The sequence below is a fragment of the Nematostella vectensis genome, chromosome 2 (assembly GCF_932526225.1).
Source record: "Nematostella vectensis chromosome 2, jaNemVect1.1, whole genome shotgun sequence".
Classification (NCBI taxonomy): Eukaryota; Metazoa; Cnidaria; class Anthozoa; order Actiniaria; family Edwardsiidae; genus Nematostella; species Nematostella vectensis.
Window position 1 is genome coordinate 4,423,333 of NC_064035.1, and position 18,926 is coordinate 4,442,258.

Here is an 18,926-nt window from a genome sequence, read left to right on the forward strand (position 1 = left end):
TGGTCAAGACCTTTCTAGAGGTACTCAATATCAATATTTATATGAAACATGATCTCTTGTTTCATATCTAGAGTTAATTCTTTGGGCATATCGTGGTGCATTTACGATCAAGCAGATTGAACTGGGTCAATTAGTCGCAGAAAACTGGATTATAAAAAGTGATAAATTAAGGTGACAAAGGTTAAGGTGATAAACAAGTTCATTTTTTTTAAGGGTCTGCGATATTAAGATTAAGAACATAAAGAACACAACAATCAACAGACAACTGTCACCAACTATTACCTTGGCTTTCTCCGACTCCTCTTTAATCTTGTCGAGTACGCTCTGCGGGATATCCTTGCTAGTGCTAAGCTTGGTTTCTATCTTTTCCAGGTATTGCACCACCTGCTTAGAGGAGTCCAGATAGTGTTTGGACAGCACCAGTATCTGGTACCGGCCCGCAGCCCATCTCAGCATCTCGTCCCAGCGGTCAGTCAGATGCGACAACTTCTCATTCAGCTCATCAGATGACTTCCCTTGACTCGATTTTAGACGAACCTCGCGACCCTCTTTTATTACGCTTTCGAAGCTACTTTGACGAGTTTTGAAGGCTGCTTGGAATTCCTAGGCAAGAGACAAGAAATCATATATATTTTTTTGAAACACGAGAATAATATACTTACATCACAGAAAATGTTAATTGACAATGATGCCAACATTTTACGCTCACGTACAACACAAAGTCCTTCATAGAATCATTTCAATTGGCTTAAACGCGTAACTGTGATACAGTCAAATAACGTTGATAAATCGTCAGACTTTAAAGGGTTTCTTGCATAATTAACAATTACATTTCAAATTATAATCAATAACAAAGGAGTGGTTGATCAACAAAAACTTTTAAAACCAATTCACTTGGTATAGATATACTATATATCATACTATAAAACCAGTAAACTTGGAATAGATATACTATATATATACTACTTATCAACCGAGCGCGAGGTCCGTACATAGAAATCTCAGCCCGCGGGATTTTTGTACAGACCGAGGTCGTTACAGCAGGATCCGGACCGCTCAACAGCCAATCAGCGTGCGCCATTCCACCAGAAGTGGTTGTTGGCATATAATAAAAGTACATAAATAATAAAAGGTATTTATAACGAATAATTACATGGGTAATTTGGACTTTTTGTTGTCAAAAAATTCCGTTCAGCAAACATAGATGTGAGAAAATCCATAGAGCCAAATAGCAGTTCAGGAGAAACATTACAACTTCTATCAGCTAAGATAGGTCGACAATGTGGTAGCGCTTCAGTCATAACATAATCAGATCCTATCAAGATCGTAAAAAATATCCACCTCGAGCTCTTTCAACTGCTGCTTCGCCTCTGCTTCATTCCGTGGCTTCTCGGTTCGTGTAAATCCCTCCATCTCGTCTACCCACGCGATGAACTTCTCTAAGTCTGAGAAAAACTTTCCCCAGCTGTGTAGCTCCTCTCTCAGCGAGTCAACCCTATCAGGAATGCTACTGCCAAGTGAGTCCCATTTGGCGCGAAGAGACTGGCACTTCCTCTCGATAATCTCTTCGTTGATAAACCTTCCCTGGTTAATTGATTTCACTCCCTCAAACTGAGAAATCACCTCCTCGAACTCTGCTTTTCGATTCTCCATCGACGATTGGACGCCCTAAGAACACACGCTTGTCAACAGTAATATTGACAAGTTATGTAGAGTAAAACTTGCCCTAAGTGCTTATTGCTTATTCACACTGAAATAAGCAGAAACACAAGCATGCTTATTTTGTGTGTTCATAAAGGGTTCTGACTTACCTCATAGTAAGATAGCACGTCTTTGATCGAATCCTCATCACGACTTGCCAAACTTTTCTCACTTTCAAGCTGAGACTCCGCCTCTTTTACCCAGAATTCCATATTTTGCAAGATCTTCTCTCGCTCTTCCCAGTCAATACGCAGGGAGTCAAGTTCTTCCAGTCTGGCCTCGACCTCATGAACGCAGTAATTCCATTTCTCCTCGAGTTGCTTCAAAGTGCCTTTGATATCGAGGTCTTTAAGGCGCACACTTGCCGCCAGGTTTGAGCCTTTCCAGATAAGAGTGTCTAAAGAGCCCCTCAGCTCACGGAGATTAACGATTAGATCCTACCATAAAACAGAGACCAGTTATTAGATCCTACCATAAAACAGAGACCAGTTATTAGAACCTACCATAAAACAAAGACCAGTTATTAGATCCTACCATAAAACACATATCAGTTATTAGATCCTACCATAAAACAGAGACCAGTTATTAGATCCTACCATAAAACACATATCAGTTATTAGATCCTACCATAAAACAGAGATCACTTATTAGATCCTATCATAAAACAGATATCAGTTATTAGATCCTACCATAAAACAGATATCAGTTATAAGATCCTACCATAAAACAGAGATCGGTTATTACATCCTATTTTAAAACAGAGATCAGTTATTACATCCTATCATAAAATAGACATCAGTTATCAGATCCTACCATAAAACAGAGATCACCTATTACATCCTACCATAAAAAAGATATCACTTATTAGATCCTACCATAAAACAGAGACCACTTATTAGATCATACCATAAAACAGATAGCAGTTATTAGATCCTACCATAAAAATATATACAGTACATATATTTTTGCAGCACACTAACCTGTCAACTTACACACTTGTTTTTAAATTACTCACCTGGTCATCTTCTATTTGGGCAGTAACTTGCTCTAAGTCCTGAAATTTCGGTAAGTCAGTTTCCACCTTTTCTTCGAGTTCCTCAAATCGGGATGTAAAATCTTCAAAAGCCTCCTGGTACTCGTTTAGAGGCTTCAGTCCCTCGTCGGCTGTATCCTCAGACTTGATGGCTTTACTGAACAGCTCATTCCAGCGCTCCTTCAGGCTGCACAGCTTGGCTTTGAAGTGCATAGCACCAACGTCCACGAAAGAGTCCGAGAGACGTCGTCCTTCTTCTGTGAACGCAGTAAAACTCTGGCGGCGCTTGAAAAGCTCACTCGAGACGCCCTGCAAGTAGAAGAAACCTTAAGAACTGTTGGTATGTTGGAGTGCTCTATGGTGGCGTGTAGGATCCTTTATAGCTGTGGGTATATTTGTAGAAAAGAATCCTTTAGAACTAAGGTTATATTTGGGGTGCTGTATAGCGGCGTGCAAGTGAAATAATTCTTTAGAAATATGGTTACATTTAAGATTTTCAGTAAAACGTCGTAGAGCATTCACAAAGAAAACACTTTATGGATCATTTCTATTACTAGACATCACAACACTGCATTTAGCCCCCTATTGACAAATGTTTCGACTGGAGCGTTAATTTCCTGTGCTTTTTTTCGACTGATTTACCTTAACCTGGTTCATCCACTCCTGCGATATCCTGCTTTCTTTGCGTCTCTCAAGCTTGGAGTCTACCTTGTCCATGTACTCCACAAATGTATGCATTTGTTGTTGCAGACCGACCCAGCGCTTAGCCACGGTGTTCAAGTGACCGAGGTGGCTGCGGATCTCATCCATTAACGACTTGCGTAAGGAGGAAACATTTAGCAGCTCCTCGTCGATCCGTGCTTCACCCTCACTGCTAGCACCCCTCTTCAACTTCTCGCCAATATCAAACAAGCAATCATATTCATCAAGTCGAGATTTAACCTCGTTCTTAAATTCCTGAGAAAAGAAACGCAATGAGAAGTATACACCAGATTACGACCTTCCTTAACAAGGAATGTTTACAGTGTGCATAGGATGATTACTCACCTTGAGGAGATTTATCTGTTCATTAATCATCTCAATCTCGGAAAGTACGAGTGTCTTCCTGCGTGTGAGTTCCACCTCACCCATAGCAAGCGTCTCCTTGAAGCACTGCATCGCAGAGTTGTACCCCTGCCACTGTTCCAGAGCAGTGTGCAAATCCTCCTCTCTGCCCTCGCACCGGCTCGTTATCTGCTCATAAAGGCGTTCTAGTTCGGCTACCTTACCAAGGATGGAGGGCTCTTCTTCCTGCTTAGACGATTCTTTTCCCTGTGTCGACCGTCCTTGTTCCTGAGCAGACGGTTCCTGGCTCTGGGACGACTGTCCCTCTTCCTGGGCAGGTGGATTTTGACTTTGGGTAAGTGACTTCACTGATTGTCCCTTGGTGAGTGGTTTCTGGCTCTTGTCGGTTGACATGATTCTCGAGTCTCTACAAGAGGTCTTGATTTCTGCAATGGTCTGTGAGATATTTTCATCGTGTGCCTCCAGTGAATCCAAGATGCTCTTGAAAATAGGGATTAGACCAGTTAGTACAGGGTTCGATGACAACAGTAAGATAACAATGCATTTAAGTTGACATGTACTGAAGTGGTACTGTGAAAAATAACAGAACGTCCTGACAAATGTTTGTTTGTTTGCTTGGCTTGCTTGTTTATCCGACGGTCCGTCCCTCTAACAGCCTGTTTATCAAACCTGTAAGCATACCAGCAAACATGCGAACAAACCAAAACTTCATTACCTTCAGATTCTCCAGTTCCTTTTCGACATCATCAATTCTGTCCAAACAAAACTCCACATCAAGTCGACTCTCCACCTCTCTCAAAAACACCACGTGCTCTTTGATAGACTTCTCCTGAAGAAAATCCCTTTGCATGACCGAAAGCTTATTATTTGTAATAGTAATCAAGGGTACTAGGGCTTCAACGCGATCAGAGATCGACCTCGCTTCTCCTGCAACATCTAGCTTGTTACTTTCCTTGACGATTTCAGCAGCAACCTCTAGAAACCTCGGCAAAGAAGAGAGGCTGTTTTCGAAGTCTGCAGCAAGCTCCTGAAAACGAAGAGATATTGAAAACTTAGGTGCTTAAGCCGAAGCATAAATGAGCTAATCATCATAAACAATCAGAATAACAACGACCATCTCGAAGGATCATAATACTATAGTCATTGCATACTGTTGACCCCTATATAATTATGTGTTAGCCTGACGATTTCTATTCTTACCGCTGTTGTTAAATAATTTCAATAGAACAGAAATAGAAAAATGCATAGTATAAAATCATCACATTAGAATAATTCTCAGTCTCATTCTAAGTCTCAACATTAAAAGAATCAAGTATTTCAGTTTCGTAGCAGATGTTTATAAATGAGCAATCTGCGGTCTTAAGGTATTTTAATTCCGAATTTTCACCATCTTGCGGTCGTTCCTGTCTTCTTGATGAGTGCAGCCTTTAATAGTGTATGAACAGTGTTGGAACGTGCGTCGTTACGTTTAGGATAGAGGAGGCAGCACAGATGGACGAATAAAATCAAACCATGTTGACAACTATATCCACGTAAAAGGAGTAGCCCAGTATCTGAACTCTCTTGCACGCCTTCGGTCTACCTGTGTTGTCACGTAATGGAATAAACGTCTCCTTTCTTTTGGGTATGAATATGAAACAAAAGACTAGTTCGTGTAATATGTTTTACAGAGGAATTCATCGAACACATCAATCGAAGACGTCACCCCTTGTGCTCGTGAATGGGGTATGAATTTATGTGTAACCCCTGAACTCTTCAATTAGAGAAGGACAGGAAATGATAAGATCAGATTACATGTAATAAAAGAATGAATCACCTGTTAGCGACAACGTAACATGACCAGGACATGAAACACACCTTAAACTCTTTCACCAAACCGTGCAGCTCATTGTACTCTGTGACTTTATCAATAGCGGATATGGTATTTGTAAGTTCTCGCGCAAGATTCTCCAGCTTCTGCTTGCAAGCGTCATACTCGCGAAGACTCCTCCCCGCCTCCTCGACCCTCGCTACTGACTCCTCGATATTCGTTTTGAGTGCAGTCCACCGAACATCCAGATCTTGACACATCGCGCTAAGGTCAAGGCCAGGTAACGACTGTGCGGCGATGCTGCGAGCAGTCTCATTGAGATTCCTGATGTGATCGTCGATGGCAATTCTCTTGTCAGGATTTAGCAGCGTATCCTATAAAACCATCCATGACCGTGTAAAGTTTAAACATTAAAGCAAGCAATAAGAAAGCAATATATTTCTTTCCAATAAACCTAATGTATTATATATCTTAATAACCTTTTATTATCCTTTTTGTTAGGTCTTGTAATGTGAGGTCTAGTGGTATTTCCACGCATCGATAGCGTAAGATCACGTGTAAAGTCATGGTGATTTCATTGGCCACGCAGCGTAGGGATCACAGTAATTATGTATCATGATGAAGAGGGGTGGGGCTTAATTCGCTTCGATAAAATTAAAATGCTAGTGTTTTTCTACCACCGAATTACTCAACTGTGTTCACCTTGCACCAAATTGCTACAATCCGCGACAAAAAAACGTGGGACACTTCGCATAGTAATACACACCCCTTTCTCCCCCAATTTAATATTGGTTAAAAGCGTTTTTTTAGCTGCAAGTCGCAGTCAGATGATCAAATGTCAAAAGGCAGTGCAACCATCCAAAAATACCAAGGGACTTCTCATATTTTACTGAAAGCAGGAAAATGTGAATAGCTCATGCGATTAGTTTACTTACTCATTAATCTTAGGGGTAATTATACCTACAAGTCGCGATTTGGCTTACGCTACCATTTGCTATTCGCCATTTGCACCGACAATGTTTATTGAAGTATGTGTATATGCTTCGACATTGAGGGGGGAGGGAGGGGGGAAGTGTGCCACTTCTTTTGGTCTGGATTGCAGCTAAAAAGAGAATGGTTCTCTAGTACCGGTATCTTAGAATAAAGTGTGGTTTACCTAGTGCCGATCAACGAGCTTTAAAGAGTGTGTTTACCTGGCATCGGTCTGCTAGCTCAAAAGAGTAGCCATCAGTCCGCAGAGTACCCATCACAGCCCCGAGCTCATCTTCCAGTCCAGCCATACCACTCTCAGCCCCAGTCCTCCACTCAGTTACGCGCATGTTCAGACGCCTGCTTTTCTCCTTGCTGTACACCTCGTCCCAGTCCTGCGCGACTGTTCTAGCAGAAAGTTCTAGTTTTTTCTTGACGCTGTCGTTGGGAGCCACGTTTTTGAGTTGTTGCTGGGTTTGAATGAGTTCGTCGCAAGCGGCTTGCACACTCTCCAATTCATCTTCAGATATCTTAAATTAAAAGAGCCATACTTAAACTAATCATGCGTGCTTTGATACTTATCATTGGTTATCATGTCTTAACACCTTAGAGAATGTCGAGCAGGGACTTCGTTTTTCATTATTTACATCTGGTCTATTCGCAAAGAAGCTTTAAGATAACCATTCATGATTAAAGTATAATTGATTGAAATAACATATTTTACACAATTTAATCAGCCGATAAAAACGGTTGCAATCTGTGCCGAGCAATGTAAGGAAGCGTAAAATGGCGTCATGGTTGGGCCTCAACGGAAAACTAGTGTGAGCAAAGAGTTATCTCGGATCAACCTTTGACTGTAGATACTAATCATCAGCATACAGTAGCTGATGTGGTCGTGTGACGAGACGTGTGACCTATCAGAGTAGTGCCTTGCCTTTGAGATACTTCTAGATCTATCTGGAGCATTCATACCCCTTGGACTCACCTCTGATATGTTGGAGTCAATCGTCCACGTCCGTACTTTCCTTGCGCTCTCTTCAAACTGCTGCAGCAACCGCTGACATTCAGACAGATTGTGCATGTGGGCGTCCACCCCTGTTCGGACCACCTTCCATCGAGTGTTTAGAGTGTTCATGGTCTCCTGCATGTCAGACGGATCTATCAGATCGATCAGACTCCCCTTGAGCTGCTGAAGATAACTGCTTTTTGCCTCAACCACCGCGCCATGCTGGTCGACACTGGAGAAGATCTCCTATACAAAACATTAATTCGGATTGTTAGCCTTGTAACAAGAAAGAGCCTAAACGCTTTTAACAGAGACTCAGTGTGTGAATGTTTGAGCGCTGCCAACATTGTTTTTAACACATAAAGGGACAAACTTCCACAACAGTTTCTTACGTAGACAGTCGGTCAACACAGAAAACCAATTGTGATAGAATCTTAGATCCTTTAACAAGCTATTCCAAATGAGAGTTAATAAAGTCCAAATGAGAGTAATTAAGCCCTACGCTCAAACAAAACTGATAACACAGACCCCAAAAGCACAAAAACACAACCATGACATAGAGCACCATGGGTTATACCATAGCATACACCACCATGGGTTATACGCATAGCATAGACCAACATGGGTTATCAATGGCATATACCAACATGGGTTATACCATGGCATACACCACCATGGGTTATACGATGGCATAGACCAACATGGATTATACCATGGCATAGACCACCATGGGTTATACCATTGCATACAGCACCATGGGTTATACCATGGCATACAGCACCATGGGTTATACGATGGCATATACCAACATGGGTTATACCATGGCATAGACCACCATGGGTTATACCATGGCATACACCACCATGGGTTATACCATGGCATACACCACCATGGGTTATACGATGGCATATACCAACATGGGTTATACCATTGCATACAGCACCGTGGGTTATACCATGGCATACACCACCATGGGTTATACGATGGCATAGAACAACATGGGTTATACTATTGCATACAGCACCGTGGGTTATACCATGGCATACACCACCATGGGTTATACGATGGCATAGAACAACATGGGTTATACCATGACATTCACCACCATGGGTTATACCATGGCATAGACCACCATGGGTTATACCATGGCATAGACTAACATGGGTTATACCATGACATTCCCCACCATGGGTTATACCATTGCATAGACCACCATGGGTTATACCATGGCATACACCAGCATGGGTAATACCTGGCATAGACCACCATTGGTTATAACATGGCATACAACACCATGGGTTATACAATGGCATACACCACCATGGGTTATACCATAGTATACACCACCATGGGTTATACCATGACATACACCACCATGGGTTATACCATGGCATAGACCACCATGGGTTATACCATAGCATAGACCACCATGGGTTATACCATAGCATAGACCACCACGGGTTATACCATGACATACACCACCATGGGTTATACCATGGCATAGACCACAATGGGTTATACCATAGCATAGACCACCATGGGTTATACCATAGAATAGACCACCATGGGTTATACCATGACATACACCACCATGGGTTATACCATGGCATAGACCACAATGGGTTATACCATAGCATAGACCACCACGGGTTATACCATGACATACACCACCATGGGTTATACCATGGCATAGACCACAATGGGTTATACCATAGCATAGACCACCACGGGTTATACCATGACATACACCACCATGGGTTATACCATGGCATAGACCATCATTGGTTATACTATGGCATACACCAGCATGGGTAATACCTGGCATAGACCACCATGGGTTAAACCATAGTATACACCACCATGGGTTATACCATAGTATACACCACCATGGGTTATACAATGGCATAGACCAGCATGGGTTATACCATAGTATACACCACCATGGGTTATACCATAGTATACACCACCATGGGTTATACCATAGTATACACCACCATGGGTTATACCATAGTATACACCACCATGGGTTATACAATGGCATAGACCAACATGGGTTATACCATAGTATATACACCACCATGGGTTATACCATAGTATACACCACCATGGGTTATACCATAGTATACACCACCATGGGTTATACTATGGCATTCTCCACCATGGGTTATACCACCACCGTGGGTTATACAATGACATACACCACAATGGGTTATACCTTGTACTTGCTTAGCTCCTGCTCGACCTCCTCGACAGTACTCAGGTTCTTGTAGGCTGCAAGGGCATCTAGCGCCTTGTCCATCCACTCTAACTCTTCCTCTATACCTTCCTCAAACGCGTTAAGCTGTGACACGCACTGCTTTAAACTGCGATGCTTGTGTGTCACTGAAGATTTAATCTTCTCGAAGCGTCGGTTGATGTGTGAAAGGGTTGCGTTGATAGAGGAGGCCATATCGGTTTTGAACTCTTTTAGTATAGGCTTGGTTAGGTGATTCACCGAGACGACGTTGTGTTCGCATTCCTCGACACCCCTCTGAGCAATCTGCAAAATTAAAACGATATAACGAATCGGAAAAAAATACACCCTATACGCTATATTAAAACGTCAAATTTTGGGTCCATTATATGTAAAAGAAATGTTTTCAGACGTGAAAACTATAAGCAGTGAAAACGTGCACGTGACATCTTCTTTCTCCTTGACCGACAAAAGAACAACGCCGCTGTGGTTTGGATTGTTCGTATATCGAACTTAGGAAGGAAAAAGTAAACCAGATGGAGGCCGCGAGAAGACTGACATGGGCGGAGTTTCCACATGGTAGAGATGACGTACAAAGGACATTGCAATATAGAGCCAAACTACTCAGATCCAACGGCTAGGAAGGACAAAAGCCGAAAGCGCTTTTTTTATGATACGCTGTTGCCAACCAACGCAGGGAATGGAGAAAGAACCGATCATCATTTGTATATCGAAATATTGGACCCTTTCCTGTTCCCAGTTGCCCTCTCCATATTTGAAGTAATATACCAAAAGGCGACACGTACTTCTAGCCGCTGCGTCCTTTCCCTGACAGCTGCATGTGTGCTCTCCACGGTGTGCGTGAGGAGCACTTCAGTGTCGTATATCCAGTCCATTATACCATCCACTATACTCTCAAACTGCTCGAGTTTTGGGTTGCGGCGATCGCACTTCATGATGCGCGACTGTCGGCGCACTATGCGGTTAAGCCGTCTATCGACAGACCGTAAGGACTGCTTTATCTCGAACTTCACTCTCTCAATGCAGTTCTCAAGGATCGCTTTCCCGCAGTCTTGGAGCATCTCCACGTCAACTTGAATTTGGTCGACGTTCTTTAAGTATTCCTGAAGAAGAATAGTATTAAGAGAATAGTATGAAGAGAAGTATTCCTGAAGTTTCGAAATAACAATGTAATGATTATAACAATTTCGTTGTTTACAAGTGATTTATATTTCTACTACAAGTAGTGTTGTAGTATTTTATTTTCATAATACAGCATTTTTAGCGATGCATTGACGTTCTTCTGACGCCTGGTCGAAAAGAGGAATCTACAGTTTCTAGAACTTTTTCAAGGGCTGATCTAACGGATACTTGGATCGTCTGGTTTAGGGAGAACCCCGAGTTAGTAAGCTAACACATTTGTTTTTGTGTGTGTGACTGTCATTCCCTCGTAAAGCATGTCATCGCCTGGCTATATATCAGCCCGTTTACCTTACAAGCGCTTAGTTTGCCGTTTTTGATAAGCCTCTCCGCCTCGTGCATCCACGAAGTTACGGATTCCATTAGCGCGTCAAACGTCACCCATCGCTTGTGCACGTCTTCCAGATGCTTCAACCGGACAGAACACTCGTCTGAATAACTCTCCCAGAGCGCCTCGACGTGACGAAACGCGTCCTCAGCTGCTTCTCGATCCGTGCCGTCCAGCAGTCCAGTGTACGATGCCGTGGTTTGGGTCAAATGGTTTATGTATTTGGAGCACTTTTTGAGGTGTTTTTTGTCCGTAAAAAAATCCTGCAAAATGAAATAGGAGGTTTTCAAACTAAATGACAAGGATAATAACGATGAACGAACAGGACTTATCACGACTTTCACAATCGCTTTCAAAATCTAAATCATGACGCAACAACTTTGCACCCCCGAACAATACCTGGTCACATAAGGCAGCCATTTTCATATAGCACACAAATGTTCTTATTCAAGTTTCAGACGTGAACTGTAGATGGTTAAATAGAAGATTTCAAATGTTGTATATTTAAAATTCAAAAATTAAAAAAAGATTCGCCTATAGACATTCCTCAACATGAAGTCATTTATTCACGTATGGTAAAAGCTAAGTTGATTACCCCTCCTCTAACTTACATTATGTTCATATAAGACTTTCTCCGCGTTCTCCCGAGATGAAAACTTCACGGGTTGCCGCATAAGCTGTTTTCGTCCCGCGTCCATTAGTAGGAGTAGCCTTGAGCGTAGATGATCAAACCGGAGTTGCAGCGCGCGCTTAGCGGCGAGTCGCTCCACCTCATCAAACCGTCTTTGCGTGTCTGCCAGAAGACCCTTATCCACGACAATGCTGTCATCGAGACCACTTTCGGTGATGGTTTGCAAGATGCGCCGGAAACCATCGATGTTCTCAAAAAAACTCTGAGAGAGAAAGAAAGATTAGTTTAGAGGCAAATAAATATTTAACATACCGTAGAAAAAAAAATAGTTATTTTATGTAATGACAAAATGAGCTTTGCCTTTGGGGATTAACTAATGAAGTAAAGAAAACTTTCGTTATTGAGTCCATCATTGGAGGGGGGAGGTGGAGAGTTGTCGAAGACTGCTCCCAAGATATTTCGAATAGATGGGAGGTTTGCGTACCTCATGTTGACGAAGAAGGAATTTGGGCGGCACATCGGACGTCTCTTGGTAGCCGAGCAGCGCTTCGGCCTCGTGCAACCATAGCAACAGCTGTGAGAGTTCGCCATCACGCCGCGCTTCGCCTCCGACTTGGTAGAGCTTCTCTTCTAGAACAGTCACCTTTCGCCTGACGATCTCCCACTGGCTGACAAGGACGGAGAGCTTGTCCTCCGGTACTTGCCATTGAGGGTACTTGATAGATTTGATGCGAGTGATATGATACTCGCGACTCTGGATCTCTTGACGAAACTTCTGGAGTCGTTTCTAAAATATAGAGAATAAGATCAACTTACTCGAGCTGGAGAATAAGGTCAACTTACTCGAGTGGACAGAACAGACACCTAAATACAAAATACACATTCGGTCCAAGGGTGTCCTTTATATGGAGGTTCTACTGAACTAACCTAGATATTCGAAACTAATGGAAGTAATTCCAGAAACCTTAGCTAGAGGGGACAACAGTGTTGTAAATAGCCACAAAAGGGGCAGGTGTCAAATAAAAACTGTTACAGAAAAGTTAAAAAACAACCCTTACTATTCCGAAATGATGTGGAAAATCCATATCATAAGCTGTGCTGTTTATCATTTCAGTTACCGTGATGTCAATTATTGGAATCTGTTCAGCAATTAGATCCTTGTAACACTAAAGTGACACGTCTGCTATCGATGCCAAAAATCGTATTCCCATAGTGCTTACCCATTTTGATACTAAATGCAGACTAAAACAACGTTTACCTGCTATGTAAGTAAAATACAATTGCAAACCCCAAAATATGCATCTGCCGATAAGGCTAGCTAGCGTCACCTACTATGCTAGTGCCATCAGAATAATACAAAATCCCATGCCATCAGAATAATACAAAATCCCATGCCATCAGAATAATACAAAATCCCATGCCATCAGAATAATACAAAATGTCACATGATTCTTTTACCACAAAGATAGCTACACCTTAGGTCACTGGCGTGCCGTGGTTTCCATGAGAGCGAAACTTAAACTCTTACCATAAGGATGAGACATATAATACATCATGGCCAAGATGCCGAGGTACTATCTACAAGGGTTTCCAATCATCTTCACTCACATGATCTCCCACTAACCCTAAAGCCCGGCCCTACACTTTGATAAGAGCTGTTTGCCAAGGGAGTTCAGCACTCATGGTTGGGATACGAATCTCGTGATTTGACGAGTTGTATAAATCTCGTTATGCAAATATCTAATTGAAGCTTAATCCCCACAGAGCCTGTATTGCTTTGGCTAAATATGTTGACATGAATGAGAGGGAGTCCTATATCACTAATGATTTACGCGGACAGCAAATCTGACATCGGAATCTTTTGAGTGTAATTTAATCAAAGTATATTTGAAAATCATTTAGGAAAAAATTGAAAATCTGGCATAATAACTCATTTTTATTAAGGAGTTGGTCTTAATTGATAGACCTGTTAATTGTGAGCAAAACAAAGACCAGCGGATCAAGGAAATCGTCCGTGACCTTGTCACACAATGGAAACGTGACAAACGAACACGGTTGCATCAAAATTATTAGATGGTTACAACGGTATAGAACAGGTGTAGTGGTCATTATAATCGTCAGTTAACAAAACAATTATATAATGGCTATGATAAGATGACCTTAATAAGATGATCTTAAAGAAGCCCAATCACGCAGCCACTCTACGCTCCCGCAGAATACACATAAGCAATATATTTTGGCTAATCTAAGCGAGTAACCGAAATATATAATATCGTCCATAAAGTATCAGACTTCAAATGTAGATGGCTCTTTTGGATTTTTTTTTTGCCAATAGATAGCTGAATTTAACAAAGAATTGATTAATCAACTTTCTTTAATTATGCAATGCTAAACACAATGATGAACACAGGCTGCGATAGGGGTAAAGTCGAATTGATGCGGTCCTGTAATTTTACCTGCTTTTGCTGTAGGTCTTGTTGCGATTCATCGCCCGATTTCTCTGTTTCCATGTAATGTAGTCTACGATCCAAGTCTACAAGCCACTGCATCAAGACAGAGTACGCCAATTCCACGTCACACGCCTCACCATCTGCTTCATCATCCTAGAAGGATAACATAAACATGAGAATAGAAGAGGTGTTTTGGCACGACAGACGAGGTGTGTTGGCACGACAGACGAGGTGTATTGGCACGACAGACCAGGTGTGTTGGCACGACAGACCAGGTGTATTAGCACGACAGACGAGGTGTGTTGGCACGACAGACGAGGCGTGTTGGCACGATAGACGAGGTGTGTTGGCATGACAGACGAGGTGTGTTGGCACGACAGACGAGGTGTGTTGGCACAACAGACGAGGCGTGTTGGCACGATAGACAAGGTGTGTTAGCACGACAGACCAGGTGTATTAGCACGACAGACGAGGTGTGTTGGCACGACAGACGAGGTGTGTTGGCACGACAGACGAGGCGTGTTGGCACGACAGACCAGGTGTATTAGCACGACAGACGAGGTGTGTTGGCACGACAGAAGAGGTGTGTTGGCACGACAGACGAGGTGTGTTGGCACGACAGACGAGGTGTGTTGGCACGACAGACGAGGTGTATTAGCACGACAGACGAGGTGTATTAGCACGACAGACGAGGTGTATTAGCACGACAGACGAGGTGTGTTGGCACGACAGACGAGGTGTATTAGCAAGACAGACGAGGTGTATTAGCACGTCAGACGAGGTGTGTTGGCACGACAGACGAGGCGTGTTGGCACGACAGACGAGGTGTGTTGGCACGAAAGACCAGGTGTATTAGCACGACAGACGAGGTGTGTTGGCACGACAGACGAGGTGTGTTGGCACGACAGACGAGGCGTGTTGGCACGACAGACGAGGTGTATTAGCACAACAGACGAGGTGTATTAGCACGACAAACGAGGTGTATTAGCACGACAGACGAGGTGTGTTGGCACGACAGACGAGGTGTGTTGGCACGACAGACGAGGTGTATTAGCACGACAGACGAGGTGTATTAGCACGACAGACGAGGTGTATTAGCACGACAGACGAGGTGTGTTGGCACGACAGACGAGGTGTGTTGGCACGACAGACGAGGTGTGTTGGCACGACAGACCAGGTGTATTAGCACGACAGACCAGGTGTGTTAGCACGACAGATGAGGCGTGTTGGCACGACAGACCAGGTGTGTTAGCACGACAGACAAGGTGTATTAGCACGACAGACGAGGTGTGTTGGCACGACAGACGAGGTGTATTAGCACGACAGATGAGGCGTGTTGGCACGACAGACGAGGTGTGTTGGCACGACAGACGAGGTGTGTTGGCACGACAGACCAGGTGTATTAGCACGACAGACGAGGTGTATTAGCACAACAGACGAGGTGTGTTGGCACGACAGAAGAGGTGTGTTGGCACGACAGACGAGGTGTGTTGGCACGACAGACGAGGTGTGTTGGCACGACAGACGAGGTGTGTTGGCACGACAGACGAGGTGTATTGGCACGACAGACGAGGTGTATTAGCACGACAGACGAGGTGTATTAGCACGACAGACGAGGTGTGTTGGCACGACAGACGAGGTGTGTTGGCACGACAGACGAGGTGTGTTGGCACGATAGATGAGGTGTGTTGGCACGACAGACGAGGTGTGTTGGCACGACAGACGAGGTGTGTTGGCACGACAGACGAGGTGTGTTGGCACGATAGATGAGGTGTATTAGCACGACAGACGAGGTGTATTAGCACGACAGACGAGGTGTGTTGGCACGACAGACGAGGTGTGTTGGCACGACAGACGAGGTGTGTTGGCACGATAGACCAGGTGTATTAGCACGACAGACGAGGTGTATTAGCACGACAGACGAGGCGTGTTGGCACGACAGACCAGGTGTGTTAGCACGACAGACAAGGTGTATTAGCACGACAGACGAGGTGTGTTGGCACGACAGACGAGGTGTATTAGCACGACAGATGAGGCGTGTTGGCACGACAGACGAGGTGTGTTGGCACGACAGACGAGGTGTGTTGGCACGACAGACCAGGTGTATTAGCACGACAGACGAGGTGTGTTGGCACGACAGACGAGGTGTGTTGGCACGACAGACGAGGCGTGTTGGCACGACAGACCAGGTGTATTAGCACGACAGACGAGGTGTGTTGGCACGACAGAAGAGGTGTGTTGGCACGACAGACGAGGTGTGTTGGCACGACAGACGAGGTGTGTTGGCACGACAGACGAGGTGTATTAGCACGACAGACGAGGTGTATTAGCACGACAGACGAGGTGTATTAGCACGACAGACGAGGTGTATTAGCAAGACAGACGAGGTGTATTAGCACGACAGACGAGGTGTATTAGCACGACAGACGAGGTGTGTTGGCACGACAGACTAGGTGTGTTGGCACGACAGACGAGGTGTGTTGGCACGACAGACTAGGTGTGTTGGCACGACAGACGAGGTGTGTTGGCACGATAGACCAGGTGTATTTGCACGACAGACGAGGTGTATTAGCACGACAGACGAGGTGTATTAGCACGACAGACGAGGTGTGTTGGCACGACAGAAGAGGTGTGTTGGCACGACAGACGAGGTGTGTTGGCACGACAGACGAGGTGTGTTGGCACGACAGACGAGGTGTGTTGGCACGACAGACGAGGTGTATTAGCACGACAGACAAGGTGTATTAGCACGACAGACGAGGTGTATTAGCACGACAGACGAGGTGTGTTGGCACGACAGACGAGGTGTGTTGGCACGACAGACGAGGTGTATTAGCACGACAGACGAGGTGTATTAGCACGACAGACGAGGTGTATTAGCACGACAGACGAGGTGTGTTGGCACGACAGACGAGGTGTGTTGGCACGACAGACGAGGTGTGTTGGCACGATAGACCAGGTGTGTTGGCACGATAGACCAGGTGTATTAGCACGACAGACGAGGTGTATTAGCACGACAGACGAGGTGTGTTGGCACGACAGACGAGGTGTGTTGGCACGATAGATGAGGTGTATTAGCACGACAGACGAGGTGTATTAGCACGACAGACGAGGCGTGTTGGCACGACAGACGAGGTGTGTTGGCACGATAGATGAGGTGTATTAGCACGACAGACGAGGTGTATTAGCACGACAGACGAGGTGTATTGGCACGACAGACGAGGTGTGTTGGCACGATAGATGAGGTGTATTAGCACGACAGACGAGGTGTATTAGCACGACAGACGAGGCGTGTTGGCATGACAGACCAGGTGTGTTAGCACGACAGACGAGGTGTATTAGCACGACAGACGAGGTGTGTTGGCACGACAGACGAGGTGTGTTGGCACGACAGACGAGGTGTATTAGCACGACAGACGAGGCGTGTTGGCACGACAGACGAGGTGTGTTGGCACGACAGACGAGGTGTGTTGGCACGACAGACGAGGTGTATTAGCACGACAGACGAGGTGTGTTGGCACGACAGACGAGGTGTATTAGCACGACAGACGAGGTGTATAAGCACGACAGACGAGGTGTGTTGGCACGACAGACGAGATGTGTTAGCACGATAGATGAGGTGTGTTGGCACGACAGACGAGGTGTGTTAGCACGACAGACAAGGTGTGTTGGCACAACAGACGAGATGTGTTAGCACGATAGATGAGGTGTGTTGGCACGACAGACGAGGTGTATTAGCACGACAGACGAGGTGTGTTGGCACGATAGATGAGATGTGTTAGCACGACAGACGACTATTTTGACTGTCATGTCACAAATGTTAAAAAATTCCTAGTACAAACGGATTATGATACGCCAAAACAATAAAAGTATTATGCTTGAAGAAAACACGTCTGAGAGCCAACTCGGCTTCTTTAGATTCTATTTATGATGAATTGAATATCTTTTGTTATGATCATCAAATTAGGACGGCATCAAATCTTTTGTTATGATCATCAAATTAGGACGGCATCAAATTAGGACCATTGCTTTCAGATCTTTTCATTCTGCGTCTTGCTCTTCACGTACACCGTAATACACCTTTCGGATTATAGGCTAGTCAAGTCTAACGCTACAATTCTATACGAGAGAGCGGACAGTCAAACTATTTGACACGTTTTTCAATTCGCGATGGTCCGCTTACGGGAGTTGATTGTATACGAAGAACATGGAGGATAACTGACCACAAAGACTAGCTAAACTCACGCGAATGCACTAAACCTCTTACCGTGGAGGAAGCTCGGCCTAAGCCCTTTTAAGCGAACACGTGTTTTGAATGTCTGTTAGTCATTCTAGTTCCGAGTCAAAAGTAGCGCAGCGTTTGTAGGTGACTTGTACATTTAGAAGCGAAACTAGTTGATGCTTTAATTCCTGTCGTATTTACTCTTCGCTTGCAAATCACTGAATGTTTTGACAGTGGCATGACAAACGCTTGGTAAGTAAACAGTTGTCGACTCGCAT

General features: G+C 44.2%; 1 protein-coding gene across 8 annotated transcripts in view; it reads right to left on the bottom strand.

Moving 5' to 3' along the window:
• Positions 1 to 18,926, bottom strand: part of LOC5508904 (nesprin-1-like) — a 77,595-nt gene that overhangs the window by 48,220 nt on the left and 10,449 nt on the right. For 6 of the 8 annotated variants that reach the window (XM_048723804.1, XM_048723807.1, XM_048723806.1 and 3 more), the window contains 16 exons: positions 14,433 to 14,579; positions 12,461 to 12,763; positions 11,957 to 12,238; positions 11,309 to 11,608; positions 10,624 to 10,941; positions 9,800 to 10,123; positions 7,564 to 7,830; positions 6,803 to 7,108; positions 5,657 to 5,983; positions 4,515 to 4,826; positions 3,782 to 4,279; positions 3,377 to 3,691; positions 2,717 to 3,043; positions 1,812 to 2,138; positions 1,342 to 1,668; positions 283 to 603 (listed from right to left, as the gene is read on the bottom strand). In XM_048723804.1, coding sequence (XP_048579761.1) covers positions 283 to 603; positions 1,342 to 1,668; positions 1,812 to 2,138; positions 2,717 to 3,043; positions 3,377 to 3,691; positions 3,782 to 4,279; positions 4,515 to 4,826; positions 5,657 to 5,983; positions 6,803 to 7,108; positions 7,564 to 7,830; positions 9,800 to 10,123; positions 10,624 to 10,941; positions 11,309 to 11,608; positions 11,957 to 12,238; positions 12,461 to 12,763; positions 14,433 to 14,579 — 5,001 coding nt within the window. Of the gene's footprint in view, positions 1 to 282; positions 604 to 1,341; positions 1,669 to 1,811; positions 2,139 to 2,716; positions 3,044 to 3,376; positions 3,692 to 3,781; positions 4,280 to 4,514; positions 4,827 to 5,656; positions 5,984 to 6,802; positions 7,109 to 7,563; positions 7,831 to 9,799; positions 10,124 to 10,623; positions 10,942 to 11,308; positions 11,609 to 11,956; positions 12,239 to 12,460; positions 12,764 to 13,504; positions 13,652 to 14,432; positions 14,580 to 18,693; positions 18,871 to 18,926 lie in introns of those variants that run through there. The other 2 variants (XM_048723810.1, XM_048723811.1) reach the window with 2 other exon arrangements.